General features: G+C 33.9%; 1 protein-coding gene across 1 annotated transcript; it reads left to right on the top strand.

The window, feature by feature from the left end:
- Window positions 1-5,427: 5,427 nt before the first annotated feature.
- Window positions 5,428-9,139, top strand: LOC145605237 (peroxisome biogenesis protein 7-like). The gene is made up of 2 exons (XM_081661279.1): window positions 5,428-6,464; window positions 8,142-9,139. Exons 1-2 carry the CDS (start codon window positions 5,501-5,503, stop codon window positions 8,330-8,332), a joined length of 1,155 nt encoding a protein of 384 aa, XP_081517405.1. The 5' UTR covers window positions 5,428-5,500; the 3' UTR covers window positions 8,333-9,139.
- Window positions 9,140-14,270: the final 5,131 nt, after the last annotated feature.

Below are 14,270 nucleotides of genomic sequence, written 5' to 3'. Positions count from 1 at the left end.
CTTCCTCCCCCCCCCCCCCCCCCCCCCCAATTTTGCAAAAGGTAATTAGTGAAAAACATTTTTAATGTATTGTTTATGAATTTTTTAATAAGCCGATTAGCATATATCCAATTATAAATTAAACAATCAACCAATGAGTAATGTTACTCAACCATCAGCCGCAAATATTTTCCGATTTGTAGGAATTCAAGCTTTTCTTAAAAATGAAGCTCCAAGGAGTTAATTGTGGCAAAAAATTATCATTTTAATTTGAATTCCCAATTAACTATATTAGCATAATAATTTATTTTTTTTTGACGAAAGAATGAAATTACTCATAGCTTCATATACATGCAAATCACATTTGAAAACACATGGTCAGTACATTAGCTTGTATGCATTTGATTTACATTTTGCATAGACATTGAGAATGAAACTATTTTACAAAGAGAAGTTGCACAGGCTGCCCATATATACAACATATTCAATGTAAATGCAATGCCTAAGACAGTTGGACATCAAGACCAATTCATGTGATGGCAAATTGTAATGCAAAAAATAAATTAGGGCATCAATTAATGATATAGAAAATAGACTTATTTTCATAGTTTCCATGCTTGACTATGCCTAATTGAAGTATCCATTGACAGTTATATCTACCAAAATCTCCACTAATAGCCAAGAAACCTGTTGCCTACTCTTCTGATAAAACGGCTCGTGTCGTTATCAACTTATCATCAACCTTTGAAAAATTGAGAGAAGTTATTCTCCACCATCGAAGAGACATAATGCAAGATGAAGTACCATTCTAGAGAAAAATAACTCTACATTACATCCTCTTTCCTTGACGATGCAAGATAAAGTAGCCAAAGCAAATGCTATGTTTACAAAAGGGCATTTCTCCCCCAAAAAATCAAACATTCGTCGGCCAGAACTGATATTGCTACACTCAGCTTTATTACATGGGAACTTTGAATCACTTTACGCACTGTATACAAATTAAGACAAAATGGAAGGATGCATTAATATTTCTAATCTCAGTTACCATTAGCACCTTTGATTTTAAACCAACAAAGGACTTCTTGAAGTGAATATAGAAGCAAGAAGATTAAAGGCAAAATATTCATTACTGCAATGAAAACTTAGTAATCGTTATACAATCATAATTCATGTAATCAGGGTTGTCACAAAGGCCAAGTTTTGAAAGAACAAAGCAATAGGACTCCAAGTCAGTTCTCCTCAGATATTTCAACAGCTTCATCCTTTTGATGCACCTTTGCTTGCAATCCTCGACGAGAGTGCTTATCTTAGAGCAAAATAATAACGTAATTGTTAGCTACCAAACAATTCACATAAAGTGAAAAACATTATGTCATTTCTTTACAGTCACTGCCCTAGACATAAAATTTTCATACACGAAAGCCAAAGAATCAGACATAATGCTAAGGTATAGACCACACTCGCACACCAAACTGCTACCCTAGACATAAATTTTCATACAAGAATTGAAGTTTGTGTACACTAAACAAACAGCATAAGAACTTTGTGGAAAATTACTGGATGAATTAGTGGCACAAGTTTTGGCTTCCATCCAAAAGGCAATAATGCCGGGCAACATTCCTTCTTGTTGCCACATAAAACCCAAATCCTAACTTTTTTTTGCCACATAAGACCATACTATTCCTTCAGCAACTCGCCATTCACCCAAATTAAATACATAAGTAAAAGACACCGAATCTAAAACTGTATGTTTATTTGACTGATCAATAGATTAATTCATACAAAAGAGAGAAATTTAGATCTCTCCTCTGTGATATCAATAGCACAATCTTCTACTTTCAGATACGAAACAAAGTTAAATGAAATTCTAATTTCTATTACACTCCAGTTTGGCAATAATACCTTTTACCATCAACCCCAACAAAAGAAACAATAGAAATCCCAGAACTATCTTTATGCAAAGTACTCACCTAGCAAACCGATTTCATGAAACAAAAGGGCCCAAAAACGTCCGTCACATAATGCTTTTACTTAAACATCCATCAAAGGTAATAAAGTAGGAGTGACTAAGCATGATCAAGCATCAACTATGTAACAACAACTATCCCACTAGTTTTAGAAACACATCTAAAATAAAGATCCTTTAAAAGAAATAATAAAGAGAAAATTACGAATATGACAATGGCTACAAGTTTAGCGTTCGAATATGTAGATGTTCCTATCTCCCTGCCTCCCCCTCTTTCTCTTATCTCCCATGTATCACAAGGTTGGGAAATTTTTTTCTACTTGCTTGCAATACTAAACTTTATAAAAAGTCTTTGTAATAATAAAGAGAAAATTACGAATATGACACTTCTTTTTTTTTTTTTTTTTTTTTTTGAGTAACCTTTAATTAGAACACTTGCATATTGAAACAATTTTTTTCTTTTGCTCCTTTTTTTCTTTTTATCTCACATTGAAAATTTTTCAACTATGAACAACAATTTTCATTTTTTTTCCAATTAACATACAAGAACAAATAACTTATCATATCCACCCAAATTGTGCAAATTATGTGCACACTATAACTCCCTCACCTCACTAACTAGTAGCTCCCCTAAGCTAAGCTTGGGACTAGTAACCAATGGGGAAAAATTAAGCTCGTAATGTGGCTAAATAAACAATAAAAGGTTAAGGAAACAACATGGGTAGCAAGAAGGGAACAAATGTATCTAATATCATCTGAAGGCTACCTAAAAGAACAAATGCCTTCGTCCTCCTCAATGTGCATAATAATGAGTCATACAAACATTACTCAAAGTTAAAAACCAATACTCAACTTCATTGACATACCAGGAACTAACACACATTCCTCAACAATCAACTAGTCAAGCACTATATTCACAAGTAGTTGGGCAAAATTGACGCATATTAAGGTTTCAAGGCAATCAAACATACAATCATGATCAACTAATCCACAATATTTATCATCAATAACCAAGAATCGAAACAATTCCGAAAAATTTTAATCAAGGGGCACAGGGAAGCATGATTCATAATTCATTAGAATGTATTTTTGGATTTTTTTATTTTTTGAAAGCAATAAATCTAACCTAGGAAAAAAATAAAATCTAGACTAATAAAGAAATAAAAAAACTAGACTAAGAAAGCAATAAAACTAAACTAAGCACAACAAAGAAAATAAAAAGAGAAGGGAAAGAAGAGTGCCTATATATGTACAAGAAATCCCCCCCAAGCTAAATCAAACAATGTTCCCATTGGCTTAAAGGGAAGTTAGTAACCCAAGTGACTACCCCACATCATCAAACCCGTAACCACCACCATCCCAAGCATTGCAATGCATCACCTTAGTACAATTTTGAGCAAGAGAGGAACAAAGTGTTAGTAGGAAGAGAGGCAAAAACAAGTCAGGTTCACTATTTTGCTCATAAATTTTTTTATGCAAATGATAATTCAATGGTTCTAATTTCATTGGAAAGTAGACTTGAAGAGCTTTCCAACGATTGGTCACACGCAAAGTTTCGTTAAGAAACGCAAAAGTTATGGCGTTTTGAAGTTGGCCATATTTGTTGACGCGCTCTCGCGCCCGACCGGGCCCGTCTCCAAGGTACGATCAGGTGGTTTCTTGATACTCGTTGCACGAGATTCCTTTTTGGCCTTGATTTTCTTCGTATTTTTGCTTGATTGAGCAAATGCCACCCGATCGGGTGGGACTTTCAGTACAGGCTCGATTTTCGCAACTTGCTCATTTTTCTCCACTTGTTCATCTTCAACCCCAAGCCCTACACAATTTAGAGCTCTTTCTATAGCATCCACTTCATCTTTCCATGTAGTAGTTTTTCCTGCGGAAGATGTAACACAAAATACCGCCTCCAAGGGATCTCTAACGAGAGCTTGGGGCTTATTAGAAAAATTATTTATATCAACCACACCAACACTATAACACTTTTACTCTAAGATGGGGCTTTTAGGGACATTATTTAGATTAAAAGTAATATTATCATCCCCTACACATAATGTAAGAAAATAATTGGAATTTGTAAATCTTTCTCAATATCAACAATAACAAAATCAACACGTATATAAAATTTACCTACTCTAACAAGAACATCCTCTAAAACACCTAAAGGGTATTTAACAGAACGATCGACCATTTGTAGAGTAATATTGGTAGCTTTTAATTTACCCATAATTAATTTAGAGTTCACAGATAATGGAAAAACACGTACGCTAGCACCCAAATCACATAAAGCTTTATCAATTATCACATTACCAATATGACAAGGAATAGAAAAACTACCCAGATCTTTTAGTTTAGGTGGAGATTTATTTTGTAATATACCACTACATTCTGCAGTAAAAGCAACTGTCTTTACCTCACTAATAGATCTTTTTCTAGTCAAAATTTCTTTTATAAATTTAGAATATGCTGGAACTTGAGTAATTAATTCTGTGAAAGGAATTGTTACCTGCAAAGTTTTGACAACCTCTAGAAACTTACCAAATTGCTTATCCAACTTACTCTTTAAATGTCTATTAGGGAATGGAATCTTGATAGCAGGACTCTGCACATCTCCGATCTTATCTTGAGTTGTACCTTGCAATTTATTATCAGAAGAGTTAGTTTTAACCTGGCAACAACAAGGCCCATCGTATTTTGAACCACTTCTCAGGGTAATTGCATTCACGTGATCTGTAGGTTGTACTGGCTGCGATGGTAGGGCTCCCTGCTGGCAAGTTTGTAGAGTAGAGGAAAGTTGCGCAATTTGATTATCTATGATTTTAATATGTGCTAGGATCGAATCAATTTGCGCATCCCTACTCTGCATCTGCTTTTGCATATTGGCTAACATAGTTTTGATTTCTGATAGGCCAGAATCAGAAGGAGAAGTAACAACCTGTTGTGGTCTCTGATGTGGAGGTTGGTTACCTCTGCTGTGGTTGTTGTACCTGTGGTGGGGGGTAATGTCAGAGAGTGAATGAGAGGGTATTTTGGTATTTTGCACATCTCTTGCTTTCTTTCTTAATATACGCGCCAAAATGAAACGCATCAACTAATAAGAAACGGAGGAAGTATTTGTTTTAGCGCCGATATTCTTTGAATTTAGCCCTTATATTCTTTAAATTTAGCTATTATGTTATTTGAATTTAAGTATTATGTTCTTTGAGGTAATGAGCGATACATAATTGTTGTTTTAACATATTATATTCTTAAATTAGTTTTTAACAAGTGTTGAAACGTTTCAGGCTTAATTCCTTACAAGATGTAGGGCTTGACTTGCTTCACGAATTGACTTGATAGAATAAGGACACCCTAAGGTTAGGGTTTAATGTATATTGGATGTTGGGCTTGACAATAATATAACACTAATTAAAATGGGCTAATTTAGGTTATTTCCCCCACAATTGTACAACCCTAATCTACATCATTTGTTGAGAAACGACCATCATAAATTCATAATCCACCCACCAACCTAGTAGACAAACCCTACACAATCACCAGAGCAAATCAACTCCAATCATGCCGGTGTTCAAAACCGCCTTCCAGGGCTGCTCCGTCAAATTCAGCCCCTTCTACGAACACCGCTTAGCCGTCGCCACCACCAAAAACTTCGGCAAGAACGGCAATGGCTGCCTCCACATCCTCGACCTCTCCCCCACCCCATCATCTCCCACCCCCATCTCCGAGCTCACCTTCTTCGATACCGCCGAGGGCATCAACGACGTCTCCTGGTCCAAATCCGACAACAACCTCCTCGTCGCCGCCTTTGCCGACGGCTCCCTCAAACTGTACGACACCTCTCTTCCCCCTCAACAAAACCCTTGTCGCTCTTTCGTTCGACACAGCGATGAAGCTTATTCCGTCGATTGGAGCCCAAAACGCAGTAATTCCTTCATCTCCGGTTCTTTCGATCATACAATTAATCTTTGGACTGTTGATAACCCCACCCGTGTGCGCACCTTCAAGGGACATGATTATTGTGTTTATTCTGTTGCTTGGAATCCCCTGCTTGACAATGTTTTCGCCTCGGCTTCCGGGGATTACACGGTTCGGTGTTGGGATGTTCGAAACCCGCGCTCTACTATGACCATACTTGGTAATGAACATGAGATTTTGTCTTGTGATTGGAATATGTATGATGATTATTTGCTGGCTACCGGGGCGGTGGATAATATGGTTCGGGTTTGGGATGTGAGGAGTATTAGGACTCCCATTGCTGTTCTTTCTGGTCATGAGTATGCTGTAATGAAGGTTAAGTTTTCGCCACATCGCCGGAACATGGTTATGAGTTTTTCTTTAGATTACACGGTTTGTATGTGGGATTTTACGGTGGAGGATGCTTTAATTGAGAAGTATGATCTTCATACTGATTCCCCAGGCGGGATCGATATGAGTTTTTTTGACGAAGGGTTGTTGGCTAGTACTGCTTGGGATGGGATGACTTATGTTTGGCAACGTGGAACTGATCCTAGAGCCGAAGGAGGTATGTTATAATTTCTTGTGTTGAGAAATTTATGTCTTGATATATTTAGTGTTTAATAAAAATCATCTAACACAACTTTTTTTTTTGATGTAATTGGAATGAGTTGATCATGCATTCACCCCTTTTTTGGTTGTCCAATGATCTTTATTTATAAAACATGCTGTGTATAATGTAGATGGATGCAAATGGAAATGTAAGCTATGTTTGTTCCGAAAATGGTAGCTTAATAAATTGCTGATAGTGATGGGTAATTGCTTATGTAATGTTGGGAATCTTTACTGGTATGCTGAATTGCTGAGTTATAAGTTTTACTTGCTGTACTTTAGGAACTAGTTTGGACACTCTTTATCCTTGCCATATTCTTTATCAATGCAAGAGTGTGCACAGACTGTACATTATTAGGATTCAGGGATTTTGCTTTATCACTGTATTTTGCTGAGATTATCCCTATCCAAGGATTCAAGGGTTTCTAGAATATTCCCCATAAGTAGACTTGCACCCCCTCTCTTTAGGGAAAATCCATTATATTGTAAATTACATAGAGCTGGATCAATAATAGTAAATTGTATAAGTACATGGCAAAGATTCGGAGGAGGACCATTTCATCTCCCATACCTGGTACTTCTGTCCATATTAAACAGAAGAATCAAGGCTTATTTGGGCAGTGGATGTAACTTCGTGTGTTTTTCTTCCCTTTATGGGTTGAAGAGATGGAATTGTATGGATTTGTGAAGTGGAAGGAAAGTAGCTGCTGTTAGCTAATTGAAAGTGAGGAAAGGGTGTTGTAAAAAGGCCATTATGCGGCATTGCAATAATCGGGTTAGTTTATCGAAGGCTTTTCAGTTAGTTGTAAGAGTGACATGTCGGACATCAAAGTGGTTGACAGGTAAAGGAAGATATCTTAAAGGTTTATTGTTAATTTCAATAATTTGTAAGGAGGCAAGGAGCTTAATGGAATTGTGAATATGGAGTATTAAAGTTGTTCAGTGCCCTCTAATTCAAAGCCAATTTGAGGACTCAATCCTCTTTCTTCTCCAAGTTTCTATGCTTGATGAGTTGATGGTATTGTATTATTATAACTTAGAACCTACTAAGGAGTAGTATGTTTCTTAACCTATGTAGAAATTGGGTAGCTTAAATATTTAAATGGTGATTAGTGAAATAGTTCCTTTGCTGACTTACATGAAAGACTCCTTGGGAAGTTTAGCTTTGAACTTATCATACATCCTTGCAAATACTGAAATACATATTGGGTCAATGAACTTGTCTGCTGGTTCTTGGTTACTATTTTTCCCCTTAAAATCCTGGAATTGAATTATATTTGCTTGGTTTTGAACTTTTGACTGAGACTGTAAAGCCCTAATCAGCCTTTGATTAGTTTATTTTCCTGTTTTATTACTCCCCAGTCCCTACTAGTTTTCTTAATTGTTGATGTAATGTTGGGAAACTTTACTGTTATGCAGTTGCTGAGGTATATGTTTGACTTGCTTTACCTTAGGAACTAGTTTGGACATTTCCATCCCTGCCATATTTCTTTACAATTTAAGCGTGCACACATTGTACACTATTAGGATTCAGGGATTTATAATTGCTCTTGTGACTTGTGACTGTTGGCAGGAAGTAATGTCCTCAATTGGCAGTAACTTGTTTTTTGTTTTTTTTTTTGGTGTTTTGTAGACTCTATGGATCCTCAATTGGAAATGCTTTGTGGATCAATTATGAAGCTTGAGGTGGAGAACAAGAATGATACGCCACATACATCACCAGTGGCAGAGCCACCCTTATGCACGGTGGGTCACTTGACCCACGAGAAGGAAAAAAAAAAAAAAAAAAAAGGGCCATTAAATATTAAACATTGCATTAAATAATCATAAGCGCTCATTAGTCTAGTGGTTAAAGCCTCATTCCTCTATATTGAGGTCACTGATCAAAGCCCACCAACAGCGTTTCCATTATCTTTTGCTTTCTTTGTTACTTCTTTTTTTTTTTTTCCTTTTTTATTCTCACTAGGTAACTTATTGAAATTTATTTTTTAATTTATTACCTTCATCCCTCAAATCTTACATTCTTTCTAAATCTTTTTTGTAATTTTACTGGTGATTTGTCAATTATCTGCCACAAATCCTCCTCCTCTTCCACAAGATATTTTGACAAACTTTTAAATAAATCGAATGTACAATAAAATATTATACATCTGTTATAAAGTTACCCTAAAATGAGTAAAAATGACCCTAATATGAATAAATGTTACCTTGACATAAATATAAGTTGCAAAGTATTTATTCTTTATTAATAAAAGTAACCCAAATTTTTTTTAAAGTGACCTAAAATTTGATAAAAGTGTCCTCTGATGTCCAGTAAATTACTGTACACCGTATGTATACAAATTTGGAATGAATTTTTTATTAGCTTTTAGAATATATATACATTAATTATTGATTTGTATGCGATCGATTGGTGACGGTGAGTCGGTGACCTAGCACCCACAAAATCCTGGATCCGCCACTGTACATCACCCGATCTTCATCCAATTGAAAGCCCTATTGCATCCTCTAATCTTATTTGAGAACTAGAATATTTGAACTTGTGTTTTGAAACTTGGTTTGTAATTTGTTAAGTACACTCTTGGTTTGTAATTGATAATTAGGTACCAGACTGTGTTTTATTTTGGACTATTTGTTAGGTTTGAAGCACTAAGTGTTTGAACCTTTGCTCTTGTTTGTTTGAAAATCGAGGGTTTGAAAAATTTAGGTGGTTTGAAACTTTGAAAAATTAGGATGTTCATTTGTTCAGGTCATTTTCAGGTATAATAAGCATAGGTATGCAGCTCAAAAGTCAACATTCATTTTCAGTATGGTGGTATAAGCATAGGTATGAAGCTCAAAAGTCAACATTCATTTTGGATTAGTAAAACATATTGAAATTGTCTCCAATCGAATTTTTGGTTTGAACTTCAATGGATACAACGAAAGATTCCCTCCTTGGACTCTTCATTCCGCTGCCAAAGCCATTCTGAAAACTGCAGCCTCGCTCAAGTGTGCAAGTACAAAACATGTACAAGTAACCAAACATCAAATTTAGTCATGTCAAATACTATAGAATTGATTAGTAATACGTAGTAGGTTATAATGATAGCAAACTAAAGTTTGTTGAATTGACGTGAAGGCCTCATTAGTCATAACACTGACTGCACAATGGTACTCAATCTGTTTTTTTTATAAGCTAGAGTTGGATTTGCACATCTGTCGAGATACAACTTTGATCATTAGTATTTTTAATTAGAGGTTAATAAAAATTATGAAAAAATAAATTTATAAAAGTAGACATTATGAAAAATCCAACAACATATTATATAATCATATTTATATATTATATATTGGTAAAAAAAATTAAGTCAATGATGACATGAATAGTGGAAAATCCCAACTCTAGCTTATTATGATATGAATTTTCATAGTTAAGAGGATTTAATGTATCTATCTCGGCTTTGGATTTCATCACTACAAGTCTACTAAAAAATCTTGGGTGGACCTGGTCTATAATAAACTAGACCAAAAGTCTCACGTGCCAAAACCACCCCAAGCAAAACATGCCGAAATCTTCACAGTCCAGCCCACTAACCCCTAAACTCGTAAAACCCCAAACGAAAGAAAAAATGTAAAATTGGCTGCAATACCCTAAGGTATGGCTTAGGTGCACCGAGCACCCTAAACTTTGCGTAGTAGCCAAAACACCACCAACTATGGTGTAAGGTGCAACACGTGCCATAAATGAAAATTTCCGGCAACTTATTTCACCGGGAGGAGGTGAATTTTCATTCTCTAGAACAGTTATGTAGTCTTTCATCCACTTAGCAAGCATGGATCAATTCTAGGGTTCATAATTTCTTTCTCCTACAACTTCATCATTGACGCCATTAACAACTTCATCATCAGAGCTCGAATTTTTTCTCTCTCTCCTTCTAATCAATTCTAGGGTTCATAATTTCTCCATAATCAATCAATTTCTGCAAAAATTGCTAATTCTTATAAACAATTAATTGAAATTGATCTAAATCGAAATATATAGGACACTATAGAAAACTTCGATATTAACGTCATCAATTTCGATCTGAACGAGAAGCTCAAATTGAAAGCAACTATGAAGGTAAGAATTATAAAAATTACTAATCATCTATTTGATTTTGATTCAATTGTGCAAATTAATTGATCATTGTTTGATTTGTCAAATATATAAAACTTGTATCATAATCCCATTCAATTCGAACTTGAACAAGAAGATGAAGCTTTTGAAGATGTAGAACAAGCTATTATTGAAGCTAAGGATGAGAATGAAGTTCAGGAGGATAATCAACATGTAATGCAAGCTCAAGGTATTATGCGATATATATGCAATTGATTTTAGAATTTGATAATGTGAATTAAGCGATTATGCAATTGCAATTGTTTGTTTGGAAAATTAAATTAGGCATTTAGGTATTAATTCGTATTATTGTAACCAGTTGTACGTGATTTATGTTGATTGAAAATTAAATAGGTTTACAGTAGTTAGAGACATGCAAAGCCAGTTTTAAGTAATATAGTTGCCTTTAACGATAGTGTAGTGATCTATTTTAAACAGTTTTTTTAAATAGATCATATGTTAATTGTTACTTATTCTTTAGTGATAGTTGCCTGAATGTTCTTTAGTCAAAATAGCATCAAAAGGGAAATACTACATTGTAGTGCTTCCATCTGATACAAAATTTTATAAGAATCAAACACTAAGGAGGTATGACCAAAATTTACTTGTATTCATAGCAGTTGCATCACTAGCTTAGAAATATACACAGGTTTCATTTCCTAGAGTTTTTCTAACCATCAATTACAGCTTACAAACCAACTTTAACAATCACAGGATAATATTAGATCACTATCCTCAAGTAAGTTTTAAAATAGATCATACGTTAATTGCTATATGAGGGATGACAAGGAAGTGTTAATTGTTTACAAGTTGGTGCGTAAAGAAGGTGTTAGATTGAAATGTATAAATAAGAATATGTTAGGGTATATAATTCAAGATGAGTATAAGGAGGAGGTGGTTGTTACATGGGAATGTCTGCAATGTCACCTTTCTTATTTTGTCTTGTGAAGACTTCAGTCTTCTTCATGTTTGCATTTATATCAGTCTTCTTCCTGGTCTTGTCTATAACTTGATATAGCATAAATACATAGTACTTACATGATGGTTAGTGCTTTTCTGACGTGCATGCTGTATTTTAGACTTTAGATTGCAATTACCTACAATTTGACCTATATAAATGATAATTATGGATGGTGCAAATAACAATGAAGAGATTAGTGGTTGGTTAGTAGGAGAAACTCAATCAATGACAGGCTAAAGTCGTATCACCTAATCAAAAGTAATTCCTAAAACCACTAACTATAATAGATAGGGAAGTAGGGTCGAATGCACAGGGAAATAATGTTCTTTTATTCCTAATAAATTATTATAATCTAAATTATCAAGAAACGAGTATTTTTGTGAGAAATATACTACAATAATAATTAAACTAAGGGAAATAAGCAATAATAAAAAGACCTAGGGTCATATGTTCACCAATAAATAATATTCCGGGATAAACATAACAACCAATTATCAATGCATAAATTAACCAGATTATAAAGGGATTTCGCTACATATTATAATCACAGAATTAACTTAGCGATATTAAATCGCATCTCTCGAATCTTGATTTAACCATTTATAAATTAACCTGTCTATTGAAACTAAGCCTTAATATCAACTCTCATCTGTCGAATCTCGAATCAAAGTAACTCATACAATTAAACCTGCGCAAATGTAATTGCATAGCATTATAACAATCAATAGGAAATTAACCCAAAATATTAACAATCAATAACAATAAATCATCCCTTCATATTGTTCATGGATCCTCAAGAACCCTAGAAATAAACTACTCGTGCATAATTAAAACTAAACTAATCAAAGCAATTAAATTAAACATAATTAAAACAATAATAATAAAACTAAAACAAAACAATAATAATTAATAATAAAGCAAAATATTAAAGACTTAAAAGAATGAAAACTAAAAAGAAATAAACTAATGGAAACTAAACTAAAGCATAAAAGAATGAAAACCAAGGAAATAGTTCCGTAAAATTGTAACAAACTAAAATCAAATAAAACTAAAACTAGTTTCTAAAAGTTTAATCAAGAAAATCTTTAACTAAAGACAAGTTACGGAAAATATAAAACTAAGACTAAAGCAGTACAATAATCAGCTAACCTTCTAAGCTAAACTTAGTCCTCAAATATACTTCATAGTTGCGTGAATTGGAATAAGGTCAATAAATGTCGAAAATCGACATTAAGTTGAACAGCTGGAGTAAGGCCTAAGGATAAAGGCGCGTCCAGCTGTAGTACGAATTATCTATCCCTACACCCTAGAACCCTAGAGTAGGGAACTCTACCTACACCCCCACTCAAAACAACACGCTTCATACTGCTCGGCGCTCGCATATCAGTTTCCTTGCTATTTCCCCACATTCTCTCTCTTCAAAAAATAAAAGTGCTCTATATTACTCTTAGAAATTGCCTATATTCATTTTGTCCTTCACCAGATCTTCATTGTCTATGCAAGATTGTTATTAAGCTAAGGTACCAAATTCTCTCTTGTTTTTCAATTTGATTTCTTATTTTGTGAATTGTTGTTGAATGAAAGTGAAGGTTTGAAGTAATTTGATATGATTGTTCGATGACTATTTGGATTATCCTATTTTTTTTTCCCAATTTGATTGTTGAATAACAATTTAGATCGTCGTCATTCAAACAAAAATTCATCGTAAGGTATACACGGTATCACACTCTCTATCTCATTGATTTTTTTGTTGAATTTTGCCATTTCACCGAAAACTCTAGCCATCAAATTATGGTGTATATCAAATTATTGTGGTTTCCTATTATTATAGTTAAATTATGTATGATATACTCTATTTTGTGTTAAATTAATTTGTGGTGAGTTATTAAATTATGAAAGTGTTCGACACAAAAAATTAGAAACATATTTTACTTGTAATAATTTTCTGGATAATTTGATCAAAACTCGTTGGGATTGAAATGTAAATTTAGTTTATTGTGGGAATTTTTTTTTCTAATGAATGTTCATTTTCGTTTTGAATTTAATTTGTAAAAAATAACATATGATCATTCATAAAATGAATAATGTTCATATACTTATTGTTGATTCAAAAATGAGATTAATGAATGTTTAATAATTTAAAATTGATTGTCAAATAATCATTCAAATGTTCATATTAAAAAAACGTAATGTTCATTTATTCCTAATAATATGTTTATTTTGAACATATGTACTCCCTCCGTCCCAATATATAGTTCCTGTTTGTATTTTTTCACGCTATTTAAGAAATGGGAGGAAAAGGTGGATGAAGTATATTAAAAGTGGAAAAAGCTAGACAAAAGTACAAGACAGGTGAATAATTTAAGGAGAAAAAGTGAAAAATACAATTATAGACAAAAGTTAGAGAGAAAAAGTGGAAAAAAGTACAAGGCAAGTGGATAATTTAAGAGTGAATTAGGAAGTTCAATGAATAAAGTTATAAAAAACGAGGGTATAATGATTTTTACATACTATCCAAAAATAAAAACAGGAACATCATTTTAGGTCTCCAAAATAGGAAAACAGGAACTATAATATGGGACGGAGGGAGTACTAATATTTGCAAAACCATAACATTGCGTACTTGTAGACAACCCTTATATAAGGTATTTACTATGGACTTG

This window comes from Chenopodium album, chromosome 22 (assembly GCF_948465745.1).
Source record: "Chenopodium album chromosome 22, dcCheAlbu1.1, whole genome shotgun sequence".
Lineage (NCBI taxonomy): Eukaryota > Viridiplantae > Streptophyta > Magnoliopsida > Caryophyllales > Amaranthaceae > Chenopodium > Chenopodium album.
The sequence above is the reverse complement of the archived record's forward strand: the minus strand, read 5'-3'. Positions and strand labels throughout refer to the sequence as shown.